The sequence below is a fragment of the Pristis pectinata genome, chromosome 9 (assembly GCF_009764475.1).
Source record: "Pristis pectinata isolate sPriPec2 chromosome 9, sPriPec2.1.pri, whole genome shotgun sequence".
Taxonomy (NCBI): Eukaryota; Metazoa; Chordata; class Chondrichthyes; order Rhinopristiformes; family Pristidae; genus Pristis; species Pristis pectinata.
Genome location: NC_067413.1, coordinates 19943896 through 19962997, shown reverse-complemented (window position 1 = coordinate 19962997; position 19102 = coordinate 19943896). Strand labels below are relative to the sequence as shown.

At 41.6% G+C, this 19102-nt stretch overlaps 1 protein-coding gene across 1 annotated transcript in view; it reads right to left on the bottom strand.

Annotated features, from left to right (window-relative positions):
• Nucleotides 1-19102, bottom strand: part of LOC127574444 (collagen alpha-1(XXII) chain-like) — a 241751-nt gene that overhangs the window by 204545 nt on the left and 18104 nt on the right. Inside the window, exon 2 of the mRNA XM_052023460.1 lies at nt 16246-16369. Within this exon, the coding sequence (XP_051879420.1) occupies nt 16246-16369 (124 nt within the window). The remainder of the gene's footprint in view (nt 1-16245; nt 16370-19102) is intronic.

Genomic DNA, 19102 nt, shown 5'->3' with positions numbered 1-19102 from the left:
AAAGAATCAAGTCACAACCAGTACTTATTTTTTTAAACTGATTGGAATCTAGGGCTGGGATGGTTGCCAATGTGCAGCTGAACATAAAATGAATTAATCTGTGACAGATGCAGCCTGGTGTTACTCTCACAGAAAGCTTGAGCAGAGTCCCTGGTGATTTTATTTTTCAGAAAACCAGAGTGCAGGGCTACCACTGAAGTTAATTAGATTAGAAAAATAAATGAGAAGTGTGACTATCTACCCTATCTATGCCTCTCATAATTTTATCAACTTCTACAAGGTCAGATTATAAATGATGAGAGTATAATGGACAGGATAAGCATTCAGAGAACAAGAGGTCTTTCTTCGTCTCACTTTTTATATTGCAAAGTAGGAAGCAGTGTTTAGAATGTGGGAAGACTAAACCATGTAAATGTTAGTAATCAGCAATTAGGAAAGACTCACTTTTGGCCAACTGGCTGTGGGAAGGAGATGCAGAGTATGATCCCAGAGCCAGAGTGGTAAAATCAGAGGGGTCCTAAATTGGACCTCAGCCCTCATTAAGATGATGAGATGAGAAATCTTTATTAGTCACATGGACATTGAAACGCACAGTGAAATGCATCTTTTGCGTAGAGTGCTTTGGGGGCAGCCCGCAAGTGTCGCCACACTTCCGGTGCCAATATAGCATGCCCACAACTTCCTAACTCATATGTCTTTGGATGTGGGAGGAAACCGGAGCACCCGGAGGAAACCCACGCAGTCACGGGGAGAACATACAAACTCCTTACAGACAGTGGCTAGAATTGAACCCAGGTTGCTGGCGCTGTAATAGCATTACGCTAACCACTACACTACCGTGCGTGCATAATGTCACGTTATCATGGCACAGTGAACCAGCTGGTGAGGATGTCATACAGATCTGGCTGCAGTTAGTGCATTCTACCATCTGCCACCTCTACCAGCAAGAAGGACAATTGTGGGTGCGTTGGCAAGGCGACAGCACATTATTAGCAGGTACATTGAACCCACTATCTGGATGTTCCTCTCCAAGTCACATGCTATTCCTTCTTTGCAATTATAGTGCTGAAACCTTACTATCATTTGATCTAAATGGTGGCATATCCTATCTAACAGCATTCTGGGAGTACCGTCAAAGGCATTGGTTCAAGAAGATGCCTCATCATTACCTTCTCAAGGACAACTGGAGGGGAGCAATAAGTGCTGGCCTTGCCAGTGACATCCACATCACCAAAAGTTTATGCAGCCCTTGGTCAAATCTGATCTGGGGAGGAGGAAACTGAAATCAAGGGGAAAAATCACATGGTAGGAATAGAGGGAGGTTGAAGGTTTGGTCCTGTGCAGAGGCAGCAGCTGTGGGATGGATTGTTAGGGGATGGAGGAGGAGGAGGGGGCATTGTTCCAGGCAGAGACAGACTTCATTTTTTAAATGTGGATTAGAGAGTAGCATCCCGCATCTCCACTCCACCACAGAGGGTGGAAAAGAGCAATAACCGACAATGAGAAGGCTAAAAATGTTATACATTTAATTTGTTGCATTATTGTAAAATAACCTGACATCCGGGTACATGGAGCACTTGTGTCTTGCAAGGTCTTGCAAGGGATTGAATGGTGAAGACACCACACTGCTTTTTGACATTACTCTTCATCTTTACCAAATGCTGCACAAAACACTGTGACATTGGATAGGTTATGAATTTATTGTGGTTGTCAAAGCAGCATTAAACGACATATTAGTGGGCTAGAAGGAAAATGACCAAGATGAATGGAGGCTGTGTATTAATCTCAGCTAAAATATAGGTTTTAACAATGTGAACAGAAATAAGTTGTGTAAGTTTTTAATTGATTTGCTTATGCTAACAAATTGATTGTAGTGACTCAATCTATCTTATGGGATGTAAGGGAGGAGCACTATTTATGCTGCAATATCTGATATATTCTCCCACCACCAGCAGTCATACAACTTCTCTGTCATAATGAATGAAAACATATCAGATCCCTGCAAGTTAACATATACATGAAACCTTTTTGCCTTATGCAGGATACATAGAGCAAAATAAAACAAATTATTATTCTGGCAGTGGTGTTCACTGATGAATGCGCTTTGTCAGAACACACATTGAAAGATCTCTTTTGCATTTACGATTAAATGCCACAAGCTACTGATCAGTCTGAAGTAGGCTAAATTTATGTACCAGCTGGCACCTTGCTCACAATAAATACCATTATTGCTTTTTATTGAATGAACACAGCTGAGTTCAGAGAATTAACTGACCTGCCCATGAAGCACCCTATTATTAGCTGCATCTCTGAACAAAGAGGTGTGCCTAATAAAGGGTATGGCCTGTTTAGTGTTTATCTGTTTATATTAAATGAAAATGGACTGAAAATGGCACTCACAATTAAAATGAATACATCACATAGAGGCTTCAGTCAAAGTCAGGATTTATATAATGGATTTACTCAATATTAGCACATGAACAGAGAGAAAGAGAAAGCAAAAGAGACTGAGATCAAGACAGAGAAAGAATTATATTTGCTTTTATGACCTCAGGGCATGCAATATTACAACTAAAGAAGTGCTTTGAAAGTGCAGCCATTGTTGTAATGTGAGAAACAGAGAAACACATTAGTCCACAGCAAGATCACACAGTGGAAATGTGATCATTATCAGATAATTTGTCTCCCTGTTCTTGGGGTGAACTTTCTGGCTTTTCTTCAAAATAGCACCATGGAAATATAGACACAAGAGACTGCAGATGCTGGAATCTGAAGCAACAAACAATCTGCTGCAGGAATTCAGTGGGTCAAGCAGCATATGTGGGAGGAAAGGAATGGTCAAAACCCTGCATCAGGACTGAGAGTGGAGAGGCGAGATGGTGAGTATAAAGAGGGGAAGGGGAATGGTGAGTCAGGAGTCTGAGGTGATTGGTAGACTGAGGAAGGGTGTAAGATGACAGGCAGGTTGGGCCAGCTCAGGGAGGGGAGCAGGGATGGAGTTGGGAGACAGTGACAGGTGAATGATAGATGGAGGCAGACAAAGAGGGAGAGGGAATAAAACATGGAGAGGCAGATGGCGTAAGGTAGGGGGAGGTGAGTATGAAAACTGGGGAGAGACGGAGGGAGGGAGGGAGGGAGATAAGCAGGAACACCAAGAACTGCTACCTTATCTGAAAAACAGCCACTGACAAAGCAGCACCGTCTCAATACTACATTATGGTATTTTTAATTTTTTTTAAATTTTTATTTACAGCATGGTAACAGGCCCTTCCGGCCCAACGAGTCCACGCTGCCCATTTTAAACCCCCACATTAACCTTCCCGTATGTCTTTAGAATGTGGGAGGAAACCGGAGCACCTGGAGGAAACCCACGCAGACACGGGAGAACGCACAAACTCCTTACAGACAGCGACGGGAATCGAACCCCGATCGCTGGCGCTGTAATAGTGTCGCGCTAACCGCTACGCTACCGTGCCGCTTAGGTAATGTACTGATATCTCTCGAGAAGGGACTTGACCCCACAACCTTCTGATTAAGATGAATGAGTGATAATCAACCTACAGCAAGGTGAAATTCCATGCGCTGAAGTCATCGCTAATAGCAACTGTCAAGGGTCAGCCTCAAATCTCTGGGCACGTTTTAAGATATCTAATGAGGAGACATCCAAGATTGTCTTCTGTTCCAAATAAAGGAGTACTAAGATTCCCGGATCAAATGTTGAAACACATCCAGCGAACACTGGCATCAATGGAGAAATTTGAGAATGGTAGCTCACAGCGGGTGATAACAGTACCACGGGGCAGAGACAGATACTGGTCTTGGCTTTGTGGAGAGCAACCCAAGGGCCACTAGAAATTGGCTTCAGCACTCTACCACTAGTGGAGGAGAGACTTCAACAGGTTATAAAGAAGTATTTAAGGTGAGAGGAGGGATTTGCAAGGGAATATTTTTACACAGAGAGTGGTGGGGGCCTGGAATGCACTGCCAGGGGTGGTGGTAGAGACAGATAGCATAGGAATCTTTAAGAGAGATAGGCACATGAATATGCAGAGAAGGGAGGGATATGGTCAGTGTGCAGGAAAGAGGGATTAGATTATTTAGGGGTTATTGATTTAATTAGTTCAGCAGCATATCATGGGCTGAAGGGCCTGTCCTGTGCTGTTATATGTTCTATAATGCAGGTGCTGGTAGGATCTTGGATTAGGATATGTACTTCTGTTCCTTTTAGTTCCACAAGAAAGACTATTTTTGGAAGATGTGAAACTGAGCTGTAATTGGTGGTTTTAGGCTAATAGATATCCCGAAATTGACAAGTCCACGTGGCCCATTGATAGCTAATATAGTGATTAGGCTTGATGTTAACTGTATTTAGGGGGACGAATACCTGGCTTGTGTGACCCCAGAGGATACCTCAAAACTGGACCACAATGTAATGGTGAGCCTGGGGAATGTGTGAAAGCTTTCCCACTGTTACATCAGTAAAATTTGCATTTGTGCCATGCTTGAAAAAGAGGCACAATAAACACCAATGGACTTCAAGTCCAAATTGCACCATTGAAAGCAAAAATCAAAAATAAAAACTGGAAGACAAATTTTGCATTCACTACCACTGAAGTGGATTCTGCCTGCTATTTGTGTGTCAGCCTAGTGGGAAATCAAAGAAAAAATGGGGAGGGAAGCATACCACCAGATGTAACACCCAGATAGCTGGCCAAGCAGGGGTGTTATAGAAGGCCTCAGTGTCACCTTTATAAGGAAATACTTAAATCAGCCAACAGCTATACCCTCCCATCCCCACCCCTCTACTTGCCAACCTACACTGGAAAGGAGTCTATCAGGGTTAGGGCTGGGTGCTCAAACTCACCAACCCTAACCCATCAGGAACCATGGTTGAAAAGCATGTCACCAAGCACCCATGTCTCTCAATGTCAGCAAACCAAAAGAGCTGGTCATTGACTTCAGGAAAGGGGGCGGAGGACATGCAACTGTCTACTGTACATCAATGGCGGTGACGTCGAGAGGGTTGAGAGCTACAAGTTCCTAGGAGTGAACATCACCGATTGCCTGTCCTGGTCCAACCACATAGACGCCATGGCCAAGAAAGCTCACCACCACCTCTTCTTCCTCAGGAGGGTATAAAAATTTGGCATGTCCCCTTTGACAATCATCAATTTTTATCAATGCACCATAGAAAGCATCCTATCTACTAGAATGTTGCCGGGTCTTCAAGAGTTGAGTTGCAGGGAAAGATGGAACAGGTTTGGACTTTATTCCTTGGAGTGCAGAAGAATGAGGGGAGATTTGATAGAGGTTTACAAAATTATGAGGGGTATAGACAGAGTAAATGCAAGAAGGCTCTTTCCACCTAGATTAGGAGAGATAAGTACAAGAGGATGTGGCTTTAGGGTGAAAGGGGAAAGATTTAGGGGGAGCATTAGGGGGAACTTCTTCACTCAGAGAGTGGTGAGAGTGTGGAATGAGCTGCCATCTGATATGGTAAATGCGGGCTCACTCTTAAGTTTTAAGAATAAATTGATAGATACATGGACGGGAGAGGTCTGAAGGGTTATGGACTGGGTGCAGGTCAATGGGACTAGTGGAATAAAGTTTTGGCACAGACTAGAAGGACCGAATGGCCTGTTTTCTGTGCTGTAGTGTGCTATGGTTCTATCTGGATGCATCACAGCTTGGTATGGCAACTGCTCTGCCCAGGACCACAGGAAACTGCAGAGAGTTGTGGACACAGCCCAGCGCATCACAGAAACCAGCCTCCCCTCCACGGAATCTGTCTATAACTCTTGCTGCCTTGGTGAAGCAGCCAGCATAATCAAAGACCTCACACACCCAGGTCATCCTCTCTTCTCTCCTCTCCCATCAGGCAGAAGATACAGGAGCCTGAGGGCACATACTAACAGGCTCAAGGACAGCTTCTATCCCACGGTGTTAAGACTATTGAACGGTTCCCTTACATGATGAGATGGACTCTTGACCTCACAATCTACCTTGTTTGACCATGCACCTTATTGTTTACCTGCAATATACTTCCCTGTAGTTGTGACACTTTACTCTGGATTCTGTTATTGTTTTTATCCTGTACTACCTCAATGCACTGTGCAATGAATTGGTCTGTACGAATGGTATGCAAGACAAGTTTTTCACTGTACCTCGGTACAAGTGACAAAAATAAACCAATACCATTAGAATAATATTCATGTGAGTGTGATTATGTAGTATAGTGGTGCCTGTAAAACTGGATTCAATTCATCAAGGAGTGATTTAGTCATAGAGTTATACAGTACTGAAACAGACCCTTCAATGCAGCTCGTTCATGCCAACCAAAATGCCCATCTAAGCTAGGCCGATTTGCCCGTGTTTGGCCCATATCCCTCTAAGCCTTTCCTATCCATGTAAGTCCATGTTGGTTGCAATAAAAATTAAAACAGAAAATGCCAAAAAAGCTTGGCAAGTCAGGCAGCATTGTGAAAAGAGTTAGCATGTCAGGTAGAAGAGCTTTCATTATTTCTGAGTGTTCCTAGCACTTTGTATTTTAATTTCAGATTTCTGGTGTTTGCAGTTTTTTTTATTTTCAGTTTTAGATGGAATACAATACAGAATGCTAAAACTAGTTGTGAAGAAATTACAGATTGAGCTAATCTGGATTGCACTAACTTCAGATGTACTGATATATTTATGCTGGTGAAAGAGTTCACAGAGCAATTAAGATCTCTTCAGGAGGAAAGATGCTTGGAGGAAAACAGAAGCATGTATCTCAATCTCCAATCTTATAACATTTTATGAAAAGAGCATATATGGAAAGAGCTAATATTTCATGGATTCCACGTTTCTCACCTTGTTTTATAGCCATTTACCCAAAAATTGGATTGCAACTATTTTTAGTGCTGCAACATGGTGCATTTAGCACCCATGCCCAATCGTGCTCCCCCAACCAAAAAAAAAATCAAAATGGGCCATAAGATCCAGCTGAAAATAGCATTGAGGTATTTTTCATCCAAAATGAGCACCAAAGCAGGTCCTGCATGATTCCTGATATGACCTCAAATAATTTTGGGCATCTTCCCGACACTCTGGGTAGTGTCCTTAAAATCATACTCCCTGTAGCAGCCAAACAATAGCAACACACACTTTGGCTCCCACGAGAAAACACAGAGGCTGCAGGAAAGAGGGAGGCAGCTCCCATAATCACTCAAAGGGACATCAAGTCCAAGTCAACAAGATATATTCTAGGAGGCAGGTGCTATGTGCCGGGGACCAGAAGACCCATGGGTTCCGCCATAAGAGGAGCCTGGCAGGAGATAGCTCCAGTAATCTCCTCCAGGGAGAGAGAAAAGTTGCACTATGAAGCAGTGTGGAAAGAAATTTCGCAAGACATGTCAGGGTGATCTTCCCACGACTGGTTAGATCTGCAGGATTGGGGAATTTTACAGATAAATGTATTTTATGGAGAGGTCTGAGTTCTTTAAATAAGGTGTCACTCATCACGAAATGGAGAGTTGTTGTAGCAAGTCATTTAAGTAAGTGGATAAGATATTCATTCATCCCTATTATAATCTGTACAACTGAATCAGCAAAGCCAGATGTGAGGGCTTTTAATATGTTATCTAGGCTCCCCTGCTTCATTATTGATCCAATTTTGTGTGGAGAAAGTCACTTGGTCCACATTAGAATTATGCTTTTGCAAGCTTCTTTGTAGGAATTTCTTTCTCAGTGAGTCCCTTATAGTTTATGTTGACAATGTTTCCTCTTCCTCTTGGCTGAGACACGAGCCTGTGGAAGCTGAGCAGGGATATTTCCCCAGTAAGCTTCTTCTCCCTCCAGATCCTTTTGCTCCTGCCTATCTTCTGACTCTGCCCCCATTGTCCTCAGGGTTGGGCCTACTTGCTTCCCATCCTCTGGCAGCAGCTGCTATCTTTGGAGTGCTAAATCAGCATATGAGGATGGAGTTTCCTCATCTCCTTGGTGTATACTTCAGGGCACCTTTGGACAGATGCAGACAGAAAAATCTCAATGAGAAGTCCAGTGGTGATTGTCACTACCATCCAGGTGCTATGGGGCCCTCATTGCATCAGCTCAACGACTGTGGTTGGAGCAAACATATGAAGGTAAGGAAATAGGAGCAGTAGTAGGCCACTTGGTCCCTCAAGCCTGCCCCCCATTCAATATGACAATGGCTGATCTTCTCCAGTTCCCCATAGCCCTCAATTCCCTGACCTTTCAAAAATTTATTTAATTACGCTTTAAAAATCCCCAATGATCTGGTAGCCACAAGACTCCTGGGAAGAGAATTCAAGAGATTCTGCAAGAAGAAATTCCTATGTAGCTCTTAAATGACCTCACAATGAAGTGGGGAGCAAGGGAAGAAGAGGTAGCCCTTGTTCTAAAGAATCCATCCCCTGGATTGTCTGGCATTATGAGTTCTCTCAGAATGAAGGAGCCATGTGTACTTTCCAGAAGTATGACATTCACCTTGAGGAATTTCATCTCAAGATTCACCTCAGACCGATCATTCTTGTTGATGAAAAGGGTTGGGTTCGTCACAGAAGCCCTTATGTCTGTACTTGTAAGAAGCAAGCAAATCGCAAATTAGGAGACAGGGAAGAAATCCGTTTCAGACACTTGTAAAGATCTTATAACAAAGATGTTGAGAGTGAAGGTCTCCTTGAGCTCTTTGGAGAAAGCAGCATGAAAGTGTGAGGATCTTCCCATAGATTATCAAATATCTCAGTGATGATTAAGTAATGGAAAACCTAATCCTAATTAAAATTAAAATGTAATTAATTAAATTAATTAATTAACTAAGCCTAATAAAAACCGAAGCATTTCCCCTCAGAGGTCAAGATAGAATGTGCTGACTGGTGAAGACTCCCTCTCAGTAGGCTCCTCACTTATAGATATAACCTTGCCTCCTGCTCAAAGACCCGAAGGTCACTGACCCACCCTGAGTGGTTATAGTAACAACCCAGTAACAGACTGCTTCTAGAAGTGTCACTACTGGGATGTCCATAGAATGAATAAATCAATAGCTAAATGTGAAACTACTTGATCTATGGACTTGGAAGGCATCTGAGGAACCTGTAGTCAGTTCTGAATCTGCTCAGTCTGGTGTCCCAACGTTAGGAGCGTAAATAATGAAAAGAGCAATTTAGTAGAGTGGCATGCTCCATGTTCTACTGAGAATGTTCAATGACAGCTTTAGTTTGGAGTTTTGAGCTCCAGTTTACGTGGGCATGGATGGGAAAGGGATTTACTTGAATAATGGCATTAGACATGTGCCTGACCCCAGGAAAAGACCAGGTGTACTAATGTACTTAATGTGATTCACATACAGAAGTTTCCGTTTCAATTTGGTAGTTGGTAATTGGTAATCGGTTTATTATTGTCACTTGTACTGACATACAGTGAGAAGCTTTCATTTGCACGGTATCCAGATAGATCATTCCATACATAAGTACATTGAGGTAGCACAAAAGGGAAAAAGAAACAGAAAGCAGAATATAGTGTTATACTTACAGGGAAAGTACAGTGCAGGTAAACAAGTAAAGTGCATGGGCTATTCCCCATAACAATTAAGGTCTAGCCTGAAGACCAATTTGAAGCTATCCTTGGACTAGTTTTTTAATGTCTGTAATTTGCATGCCACATGGTTCAAACATAAAAATTAACAGTAACCATTGTAACTTCTCTGAATGGGCCAGTTATCCTGGAGAAGTTCACTCACCCGAATTACAGGAAGTCATCTGTGAATGTTAGCAGATTATTTGTGGTAAAGGCACGGCAGAAATCAGCCAACTCAACACAGACCAGGATTGAACCATAGGTTTACCAGCCCTGTACTTATTGGTACTTCAATGAGTCATGGATTTTCCAAATAAGCCACCTGTCTTACCTTTGTGGGTCTCTTTGAACTCAATGCAAGAGTGTTATCTAGTACTTGGGTTCCAGGTTAGAATTGAGCAGTCTGGGCTATTAAACTGAAGGCAATAATTCACAACCCACCAAGACAACTGTGGAAAATAAATTCAAATACTGAAAGAAAATTTGCAACAAAAATCTGGTATTAGAAATCTCAACCTCGAAATTATTTCATTACCTTAAAAAACCCATTTAGTTTGTTAATGCTATTCAAGGAAGGAAATCTGTTGTCCTTAACCAGTCAGATCTATATATACAGTATGTCACTCCAGACCCACAAATGCCATTGCCTCTAATTTGCCTTCTGAAATGCCAAGCTATTCAGGGACAATTAATGTAACTAAAAAGTAACCCCTCCCCCCACCTTCCTCTACAACCCCTACTCAGGAGAGAAGGCATTTTTTAGTGTTGCCTTCAAATTATTTGCTTTCTTTATGAAGTACACAAAGGACGCACCAGCTGCATGATCATTTTCTATGCTAAATTCAAAAGACTGTCAAACAGCAATTCCTTTCACAATACAAGTCATCTCTATGGATCTGTCCTTATAGTACTTTTTCACAACTTGCAAAATAGGAACAGAAAATAGACATTATAAATACAGAGTCCTAAGATCCAGCCTCAAACATCAGTCATCAGTATCAGGAATTTGGATACGTTGAGCTGGAAAATATCCATTCACTGGAAGCATGGGGCAGAAGTGAAAATTCCTGAGAGGACCTATGTAACAATTTCAAAGGATATCAGTTTCACAGGAAACGCAGATCAGATATAGGGCTGCAACTCTACCCCTTAGTTCTTTGATGTGTTCCCTGGCAGTGCAGCTTCCTATCAGGAACATGTAAGTCCAAAAACAATGAAGAAGTCAATAATAATTGGGATTTATAAAATGCAGGACGTCCTTAAGCATATTCAAATGTTGTAAAGTAGGAAGTGCAGCAGTTAATTCGGGCAATACAAGATCTGACAGCAACACCATGAAATTAGTAAACGGATTAACAGTTTCTCTCATGTTCAATAAGAAACTAATACTTGGTAGCTTCCATTTTATTCTTTCAAGTGGTACCATAAGACTGAAAAATTAGATGGAGTCTTGGCTTAATACCTCATCCAATATCCAGCACTGCCAACTGAGCAGCAAACTTAGCCCTGTATTCAATGGCACTCTCAAGCTTTGCACTTAACACTCTGGGTCCAGACTTGAATCTTATAACCTTCTAACCCAGAAGCAAGGATGCTATCAATTGACCCATAACGAACTGATGATGCACAGCGCACTGTCTGCAGAAACCTAGTTGCTCATTCTATACATTTCAATGGTCTTCTCTGGCAATGAAATATGTAGGGTATGGAATATCAGCCACAATTATATGATACAGGGATGGATTTTTTTAAAATTCTAGATTTTGAGCATCTCATTTGAGCATAAACTGGGTTCAATTCCCTTGAGTTCATAAGTTCAAGGGATGATAAAATTGAGGTGTTAATTTTTTTCAGGACCTGGATATCACTAACAAGGCTTACATTTTCTACTTTCCCTAATTACCATTGGGCAGGTGATGGCGAACCAACTTTGTGAACCCTTCCAATCCTCTGATGAAGATGCTCTTAAAACGTTGTTGGGTAGGAGTTCCAGGATTTATACCTAGCAACAATGAAGGGATGGTGATGTACTTCCAGATGGTTAAGATAGTGGGTGACTTGGAGGGAAACCTGAAGGTGGTGGTCTTCCCATGAATTTGCTGTCCTTATCTTTCTTGGTGGTGGTTATCATGGAATTGGGAAGTGCTGTCAGTGCCTAAGCAACTGCAGGGCATTTTATAAATGGTTTATGCTGCAGACACTGTGCATCAGTGGTGCAGGGAATTAACGTTTAGAGTGGTTGAGGAGGTGCCAATCAAGTGGGCTACTTTGTCCCGAATGGTACTGAGCTGTTAAAGCTGCACTCATCCAGGCAAGTGGTGAGTATTCCACCATGCTCCTGACTTGTGCCTTATAGATGGTGGAAAGGCTTCGGGATGTTATGTGACTGGTCCAGTTGGATCTCTGGTCATTGGTGATCCTAGGACGTTGATAGTAGGGAACTCAGAAACAGTATTGACATCAAATGTCAAGGTAGACAGTTAGCTTCTCTCTTGTTTGAGATGCTCATTGCTTGGCACTTTGGAGGCATGAATGCTATTTACCAGTTATCAGCCATGCCTAAATGTTGTCTAGGTCTTGTTATGTGCAATCACGGGCTGCTTCGTTTGCTGAGGGGTTGCAAATAGCATGTAACATGTTGCAATCATCAGTGAACATCTCCCACTTCTGATTGTATGGTTGATGGAGCAGCTGAAGATGGTTGGGTCTGGGGCACTGCTCTGAGAAACTCCTGGCGTAATGTCCTAGGCTAGGTTGATTAACCTCTGACAACTACAACCATCTTCCTTTGTGAAGGTATGACTCCATCAGAGCGTTTTTCGCTTAGTGCCTATTGACATTAACTTTACTGCAGTTCTTTAACGTCACACTCAGTTAAATACACATCTGATGTCAAGGGCAGTTAATCTCACTTGGAATTCAGCTCTCAGATCCATGTTTGGACCAAGCTTGTGGCAGATTGGTCCCAGCCATACACAAACTGGTAAATTTCCTGATTATTGAGTAGACAGATAGGGCATTAATTTGCTGGACTGAATTTCTCCGCTTTTTGTAAACAAGAAATGCGATGGCAATTTTTCATATGGTTGAGTAGATGCCAGTGTTGCAACTGTACTTGAATTGCTTAGTCTGGCAGTGCAACTATTTCTGGTACACAGGTCTTCACCACTGCAGCTGGGAGGTTATCTGGTCCCATAGCCTTTGATGTATTATGTTGGATGAATCAGATTAAGTGATGGTGGGGATATCATTTAGACTGAACATGGCTGTCAATATATTACCTTTGCCTTAGGCATCCATGTGTTGAGCCCTGCCATTGAGGATGGGGATACTCTTGGAGAATCACTTATCCTTCCCAAACCCAAAAAGTTAATATATCTCAGTACTCTGCTTTATTTTCCAATCTTCATTGTTTCTCCATTGATAGCTGTGCCTTCAGCTGCCTGGGCCTAATCACAGGAAATTGCTTCTGAAATCTTTTCTAACTTTCTGCCTTTCTTTACTCCTTTAAGATGCTCCTTGAAACCTACCAATTTGACCAAGCATTTAGTCACCAGTACCAATATCACCCTTTGTAGCTCAGTGTTAAATTTTGAGTTATAATGCTTCCAAAAGCATCTTGATATGTCTTAGTATGTTAAAGGTGCTATATAAATTCAAGTTGTTGTTGTTGTTCTGCATTCAATTTTACATAAAAGGAATGTTACTCATCTTATTTCAGCCCTATTATTGTATCTGCTTCCACCATCTCCCCAGCAGTGCATTCCAGGCACCTGCCACTCCCTGCATAAAAAACTTGCCTCGCACATCTCCTTTAAACTTTGCCCCTCTCACCTTAAAGCTATTCCCTCTAGTATTTGACACTTCCACCATGGGGAAAAGACTCTAACCATCCACGCCATCTATGCCTCTCATAATTTTATATACTTCTATCAGGTCGTCCCTCAGCCTTTGACTCTCCAGAGAAAATAATTCAAGCTTGTCCAGCCTCTCCCTATAGCTAATACACTCTAATCTAGGCAACAGCTGCACCCTCTCCAAAGCTTCCACATCCTTCCTACAGTGTGGTGACCAGAATTGGACACAATACTCCAAATGTGGCCTAACCAAAGTTTTATACAGCTGCAACATGACTTCCCAACTTTTAACTCAATCCTGCACAGTAATTGAAAAGTTGTAGTTATAACGATTTACTGGAGAAACAGTGAGTCAGGTGAGTTTCTTGGATATAAAGCTTTCACTGTTAAGGGTCTCTGCTCTGGGCACAATACACCTAGTGAGTTCTGGCTTCACAATAGAAATCCTAAGCATCATAACAGTGCAATCTATCATTCCTTGAAACTTTTGGAAGTCTGCAATCCTGGTAAATCCTGCAAAACCTTTAGCTTCTGCTCAAGGAGAAGGAAATGGCTAACACCTCCTTGAGTCAAGACATCAATAATGTCCCCTAAGTAGCAGTTTTTTGCAAATTGCAAAACACTGGAAATAGCTGTAACATCAACATTAGGGTTGCTCAATGGCGCAGCCAGCAGACTTGCTGTCTTCCAGTTTCAATGACTCAGGTTCGATCCTGACCTCAGGAGCTGTCTATGTGGATTGCTCTGAGTTCTACAGCTTTCTGCCACATCCCAAAGACGTGCAGATTGGTTACTGTAAATTTCCCCTAATGTGCTGGTGATTGGTAGTATCTGAGGCAAGGTGATGGGAATGTGGAGAAAATAAAATGTGATTAGTGTTGGATTAGTGTAAATGGGAGCTTAATAATTGGCAAGCACTTGATGGATCAAATGACCTGTTTCCGTGCTGTATGATTCTAACTTTTGTGTCTTTACTATTATCCCCCACTACTGATTTCATTATGACTCCATACTGAACATGTTCTATTCTTTTTGTAACCTTCCTATCACTGGATAGTTAAAACTATACATAAGTTGCCAACAGTGGCTTAACTAAACTTAACCATATAAATTAAGCATTAAATCTTTGTTTTCAAATTCCCACAGAGGTAAAACTGATGATATCATTTTTCTTCTTTTTTGAGTTCATCTGCCTTGGCTACTGTATATCATTACCCTGCATCTGCACGCATAGGTCCCTCTGTTCATTTAAATTCGGACTATTTATGGTGCATTCCTTTCCCTATTTTTAACTTACAAAATGCATTGCTTTGCAACTTGGAAACTACAACGCCAATTTTGATGTCTGGTCTTAGAACTAGTGGTGGAAACAAGACCACAAGCACTGAACCACAACTACTGCACCCAACCACACTATGAGCTTAGCCTAATTTAAGAAAGGACAATGTTTATATAGTGTCCTTTATGATTTCAGGACATCCAAAAGACATTCATAGACAATTAACTACCTTTTAAGTTGCTGTAACACTAAAGGATTAGCAACACCATGTTTGCACAAACAGAGAAAGGGCTAGCTAGGTTATACTGGTGAGGTTGAAAGATGAATAGTGGTTGGTACACTGGGTGAACTCCTTTGCTTTTCTTCAAGTAGTATGGTAAAATCTTTTAAGTACATCTGAAAGTGTCTCAGGCAAAAGCCAGACAAGGTGATATGATGGGTTCAATTCGAAAGGGTGTGCTGGAACAGAGAGACCTGGGTGCATGTGTCCATAAACCTTTGAAGATGACAGGACAAGTTGTGAATCCTAGGCTTCATAGAGGCCCAAGTACAAAAACAAATTATTGTGAATGTTTATAAAACACTTACTAAACCAAACCAGTGATTTCTAACCAATTTAGCCATCACATGGACAAGATGCAGAAAATATTTGCTCAAATGGTTCCACGAATGAGGGACCTACATTGCAAAGAAAGACTGGAAAAGCTGTGACAGCTGTCCTTAGGATAGATAAAGTTGGAAGAGACGATCTGAATGAGGTGTTCAAAATAATGACATGTCCAGACAAAGTGAAAATATTCTCATTCAAGAACCAAAGGATATAGATTTAAGTTCATTGGCAAACAAACCATCAGCAGCTTGAGAAAAAAGGGGTTTTTTTTGCAGTGATTGTTACCGTACTGATTGCACTGCATGACAGGATGGTAGAAGCAGTGATGTTTCCAGTATGGCTTTGAACAGTGAAAGCTGCAGTAAGCTATACAAGAGTTGATCTGTGCTTATTTGCATGTCCATATTTGGTGATAGGACAGATCAATTTGGGAAACAGTGCATGATCGTTCAAAGTCCAACTCTCAAAGATCTATTGTGACTGCAGATTTCATGGTTGGGGTAAGAGGAATAGTGAGGAGTCAGTGAAATTAAATCTAAACTAACACACTCAGCAGAAAGGTCAGTAAAAGAGGAGAATGTGACAGTACGAAGTGAGCCTTGATTCACGGTTATAATGAACAGTGCAAAGTGGGAAATTGGAAGCCTTTACTGATTGGCTTTTTTTTAAAAACCCCAAACACTTGTTGGAACAGAAACTCAGTTAAAAATGGAATTAAATAAGTACTTAAAAAAGCAGAATACAACAATGATGAACTGAACAAAGAAACCATGCTTAAAATCACACCAAGCTTTGAACAGGATTAAGTTTCTCTATCCTGTAATTTCTACAACTCCATGGATAAATGAGCCAAAGGCTGCTTGAAAAAAAAGGATCTTAATCACACCTGACAAGATGCAATTTTAGTAATGAAACCGGAACCATACCTGCTCTCTCTGCAGTTGTCTCCTCTCCAACCCAAAATGACAGAACTATGATGACATACAAAGCTCGAGACATAGCTCGAAGCACCATCCCTTGTTGTTGGTAAGAAATATTAGGACTTTTAACCTGTGAGAAAATAGAAAGAAATTAATTGGTAAGTCATACAGTACATTGGTTTGATATTGCTATAAAACAAACAGAAGACCAGCCAGATGTCTTCCTGCAAGTTCCTAATCTTCTGTGAATCATAATTATACATTTTGGCGCATGGGCTATCAGAATGCTGAAAACTGACAAATGTAACCTCTTTTCAATCTGCCTCCTCTATTGAAGGATTAATCTATATCCCTTCTTCTGGGAGAAGAGAAATGTAGATTTTTTTCACAAACAAGACCAACCCATATAACTTGAGACAATTATCGTACATGCAGCTATAAAGACAGTTCCCATCCTTTTAGCTGAGTTGATAAACAGAACAAGGTTAATACTACAAGCGTCTGGAATGTGTAATCATTGAAAAGAAATTGCTGGATATACTCAGTAGGTCAGGCAGCACCCACAGAGATAGAATCAGAATTTATGTTTCAGATTGATAACCTTTCATCAGAACAGGAAAGAGAGGAACAGGTTTTAAGATGCAGAAAAGGTAGGGGAAGAGAAGGAGCAATTTGACTGAGTGAAAGGAAGGAGAGATTAAACAAGATAAAAGGGTGATAGCGCGAGGTATCAAAGGTCTAAAGAAGGGACAAATGAAGAATCAAATGACATTGCCAAAGAAAGGTGAAATGTTGGAAATGCTCATTGGACTGAGTTGCTTCTCTGACAAGGTTCACATTAAACATTGCGGTCTCATAGCACCCAATGTCCTGGAACCACGAGACCAAACAGTTTGCATGAGGCCATTTGGCCTTAGAATGTTCCACCTCAGGTCCCCAGATGGCTCATGCTGTCAGGGCCTTTTCCAGTCTCTCTAGATGTCTGTGATGATCAAGGTGTTTAGGCAAATAGATTTAAATAATGAAAAACTTGAAATTATTTGTTTTTAAAAAACACCCTTTTTTCATGGAAATTAATTGAAAACACTAATATTACATTTAAAAAAGAAGAAAAAGACAACTCTACTTATCTTTTTAATGATGGTCAGCAATCCCTTAAAGTTCACTTTGGAACTGCTAGTCGTGACCAAGAACATTCATTCTAATGAAGTGGAAAGTATGGAAGGAAATGGTGCAGCAGTTAAGTTACCAAACTAAGATCCCAGAGGCCTGAACTAACAACCCTGAGACATGAATTCATACTCTACAATGGCAACTGTGAAATTTAAATTCTGGTAATTATCTGGAATTCAAACAAATATGCCACAAAACTACCACAAAACTACTACATTGCCATCTAGTTCACAAATGTCTTGCAAGGAAGCATAGCTGCCATTCTTGCCCGGTCTGGCCTATATGTAGCTCTTTACCAGCAACTGGTTGACTCATAAATGCTTTTAAAATGGTCAAACAAGCCTTTCATTTTTCCTGTAACAATTGCACTAAAGCAGAAAGAGAATAAAGCTCACTACAACTCACCCAACATTGATTAAGGCTCCAGATTTTGACAAGCCCAGTTGACGTTGCAGAGTTCTCCCCACAAACATAACAGGACTGTTGTCTTAATGGGGGAATCTGTCCCTCAGACCAGTGAAGCCTGATGTAATGGTACAGAATAATACCATGTGGATAATGTGCCTGACACCTCCATGACAATTCCTGGAATGCCGTATCCCACTGGGAGTACGGTAGTGTAGCAGATAGCATAATGCTATTGCAGCGCCAGTGACCCAGGATCAATTCCCACTGCTGTCTGTAAGGAGTTTGTATGTACTCCCCGTGTCTGCGTGGGTTTCCTCCGGGTGCTCCAGTTTCCTCCCACATTCCAAAGATGTATGGGTTAGGAAGTTGTGGGCGTGCTATGTTGGCGCCGGAAGCGTGGCGACACTTGCGGGCTGCCCCCAGAACACTCAACGCAAAGATGCATTTCACTGTGTGTTTCGATGTACATGTAACTAATAAAGAAATCTTATCTTATCTTATCTTGAGGGGATGGCATAGTGGTATTACAGGCAAGTGGAAGTATCCCTGGGAGTGCTCAACATTGATTCCATATCCTATGAAGTCTGATGACATAAGGTCAAATAGGCAAGGAAACCTCCTCCTCATTACCATTAATCGTCCCCATGCTGTTGAATCAGTTGAAGAAGCACTGAAAGTGGCAAGGTCACAGAAGTTACTCTGGGTGGTTCAGTTTAATGCCCAGCATCAAAATTGGCTTAGTAATGAGAGTTGACTCTTGTGGGCATTGCTGCCAAATTGGTTCTGCAGCAGGTAGTAGGCAAACCAACACGAGGGATAAACATATCTAGTCCTCGCCAGTCTCCATGTGGTAGGTGCATCTGTCCATGACAATCTTGGTAGAATTGACCACTGCACAACCCTTCCATCCTTCATCGTGTTCTGTGACACCACTATCATGCTAAATGGGATATTTCAGAACAGATCCAGCAGGTTAGAGGTGGGCAGTGAGGTACTGTGGATCATCAGCAGCGGCAGAAGTGTACACCACCACAATCAGTTCAGAATCACTGTCAAGCCCAGGGGTCAATACTGGTTCAAAGAGTAAAGAAAAAGGACATGCTGGGATTTAATTAAAAATGTTGTGTCAACCTGATGAGGGCTACAGGCATGCTAAACAGCAAAAATGGTATGCAACAGACAGAGCTAAATAATCCTACAACTCACAGATCTCATCAAACCTCTGCAGTCCTGCCACATCCAGTAAGAATGGTGATGAACATTGAAACAGTTGAATGGAGGA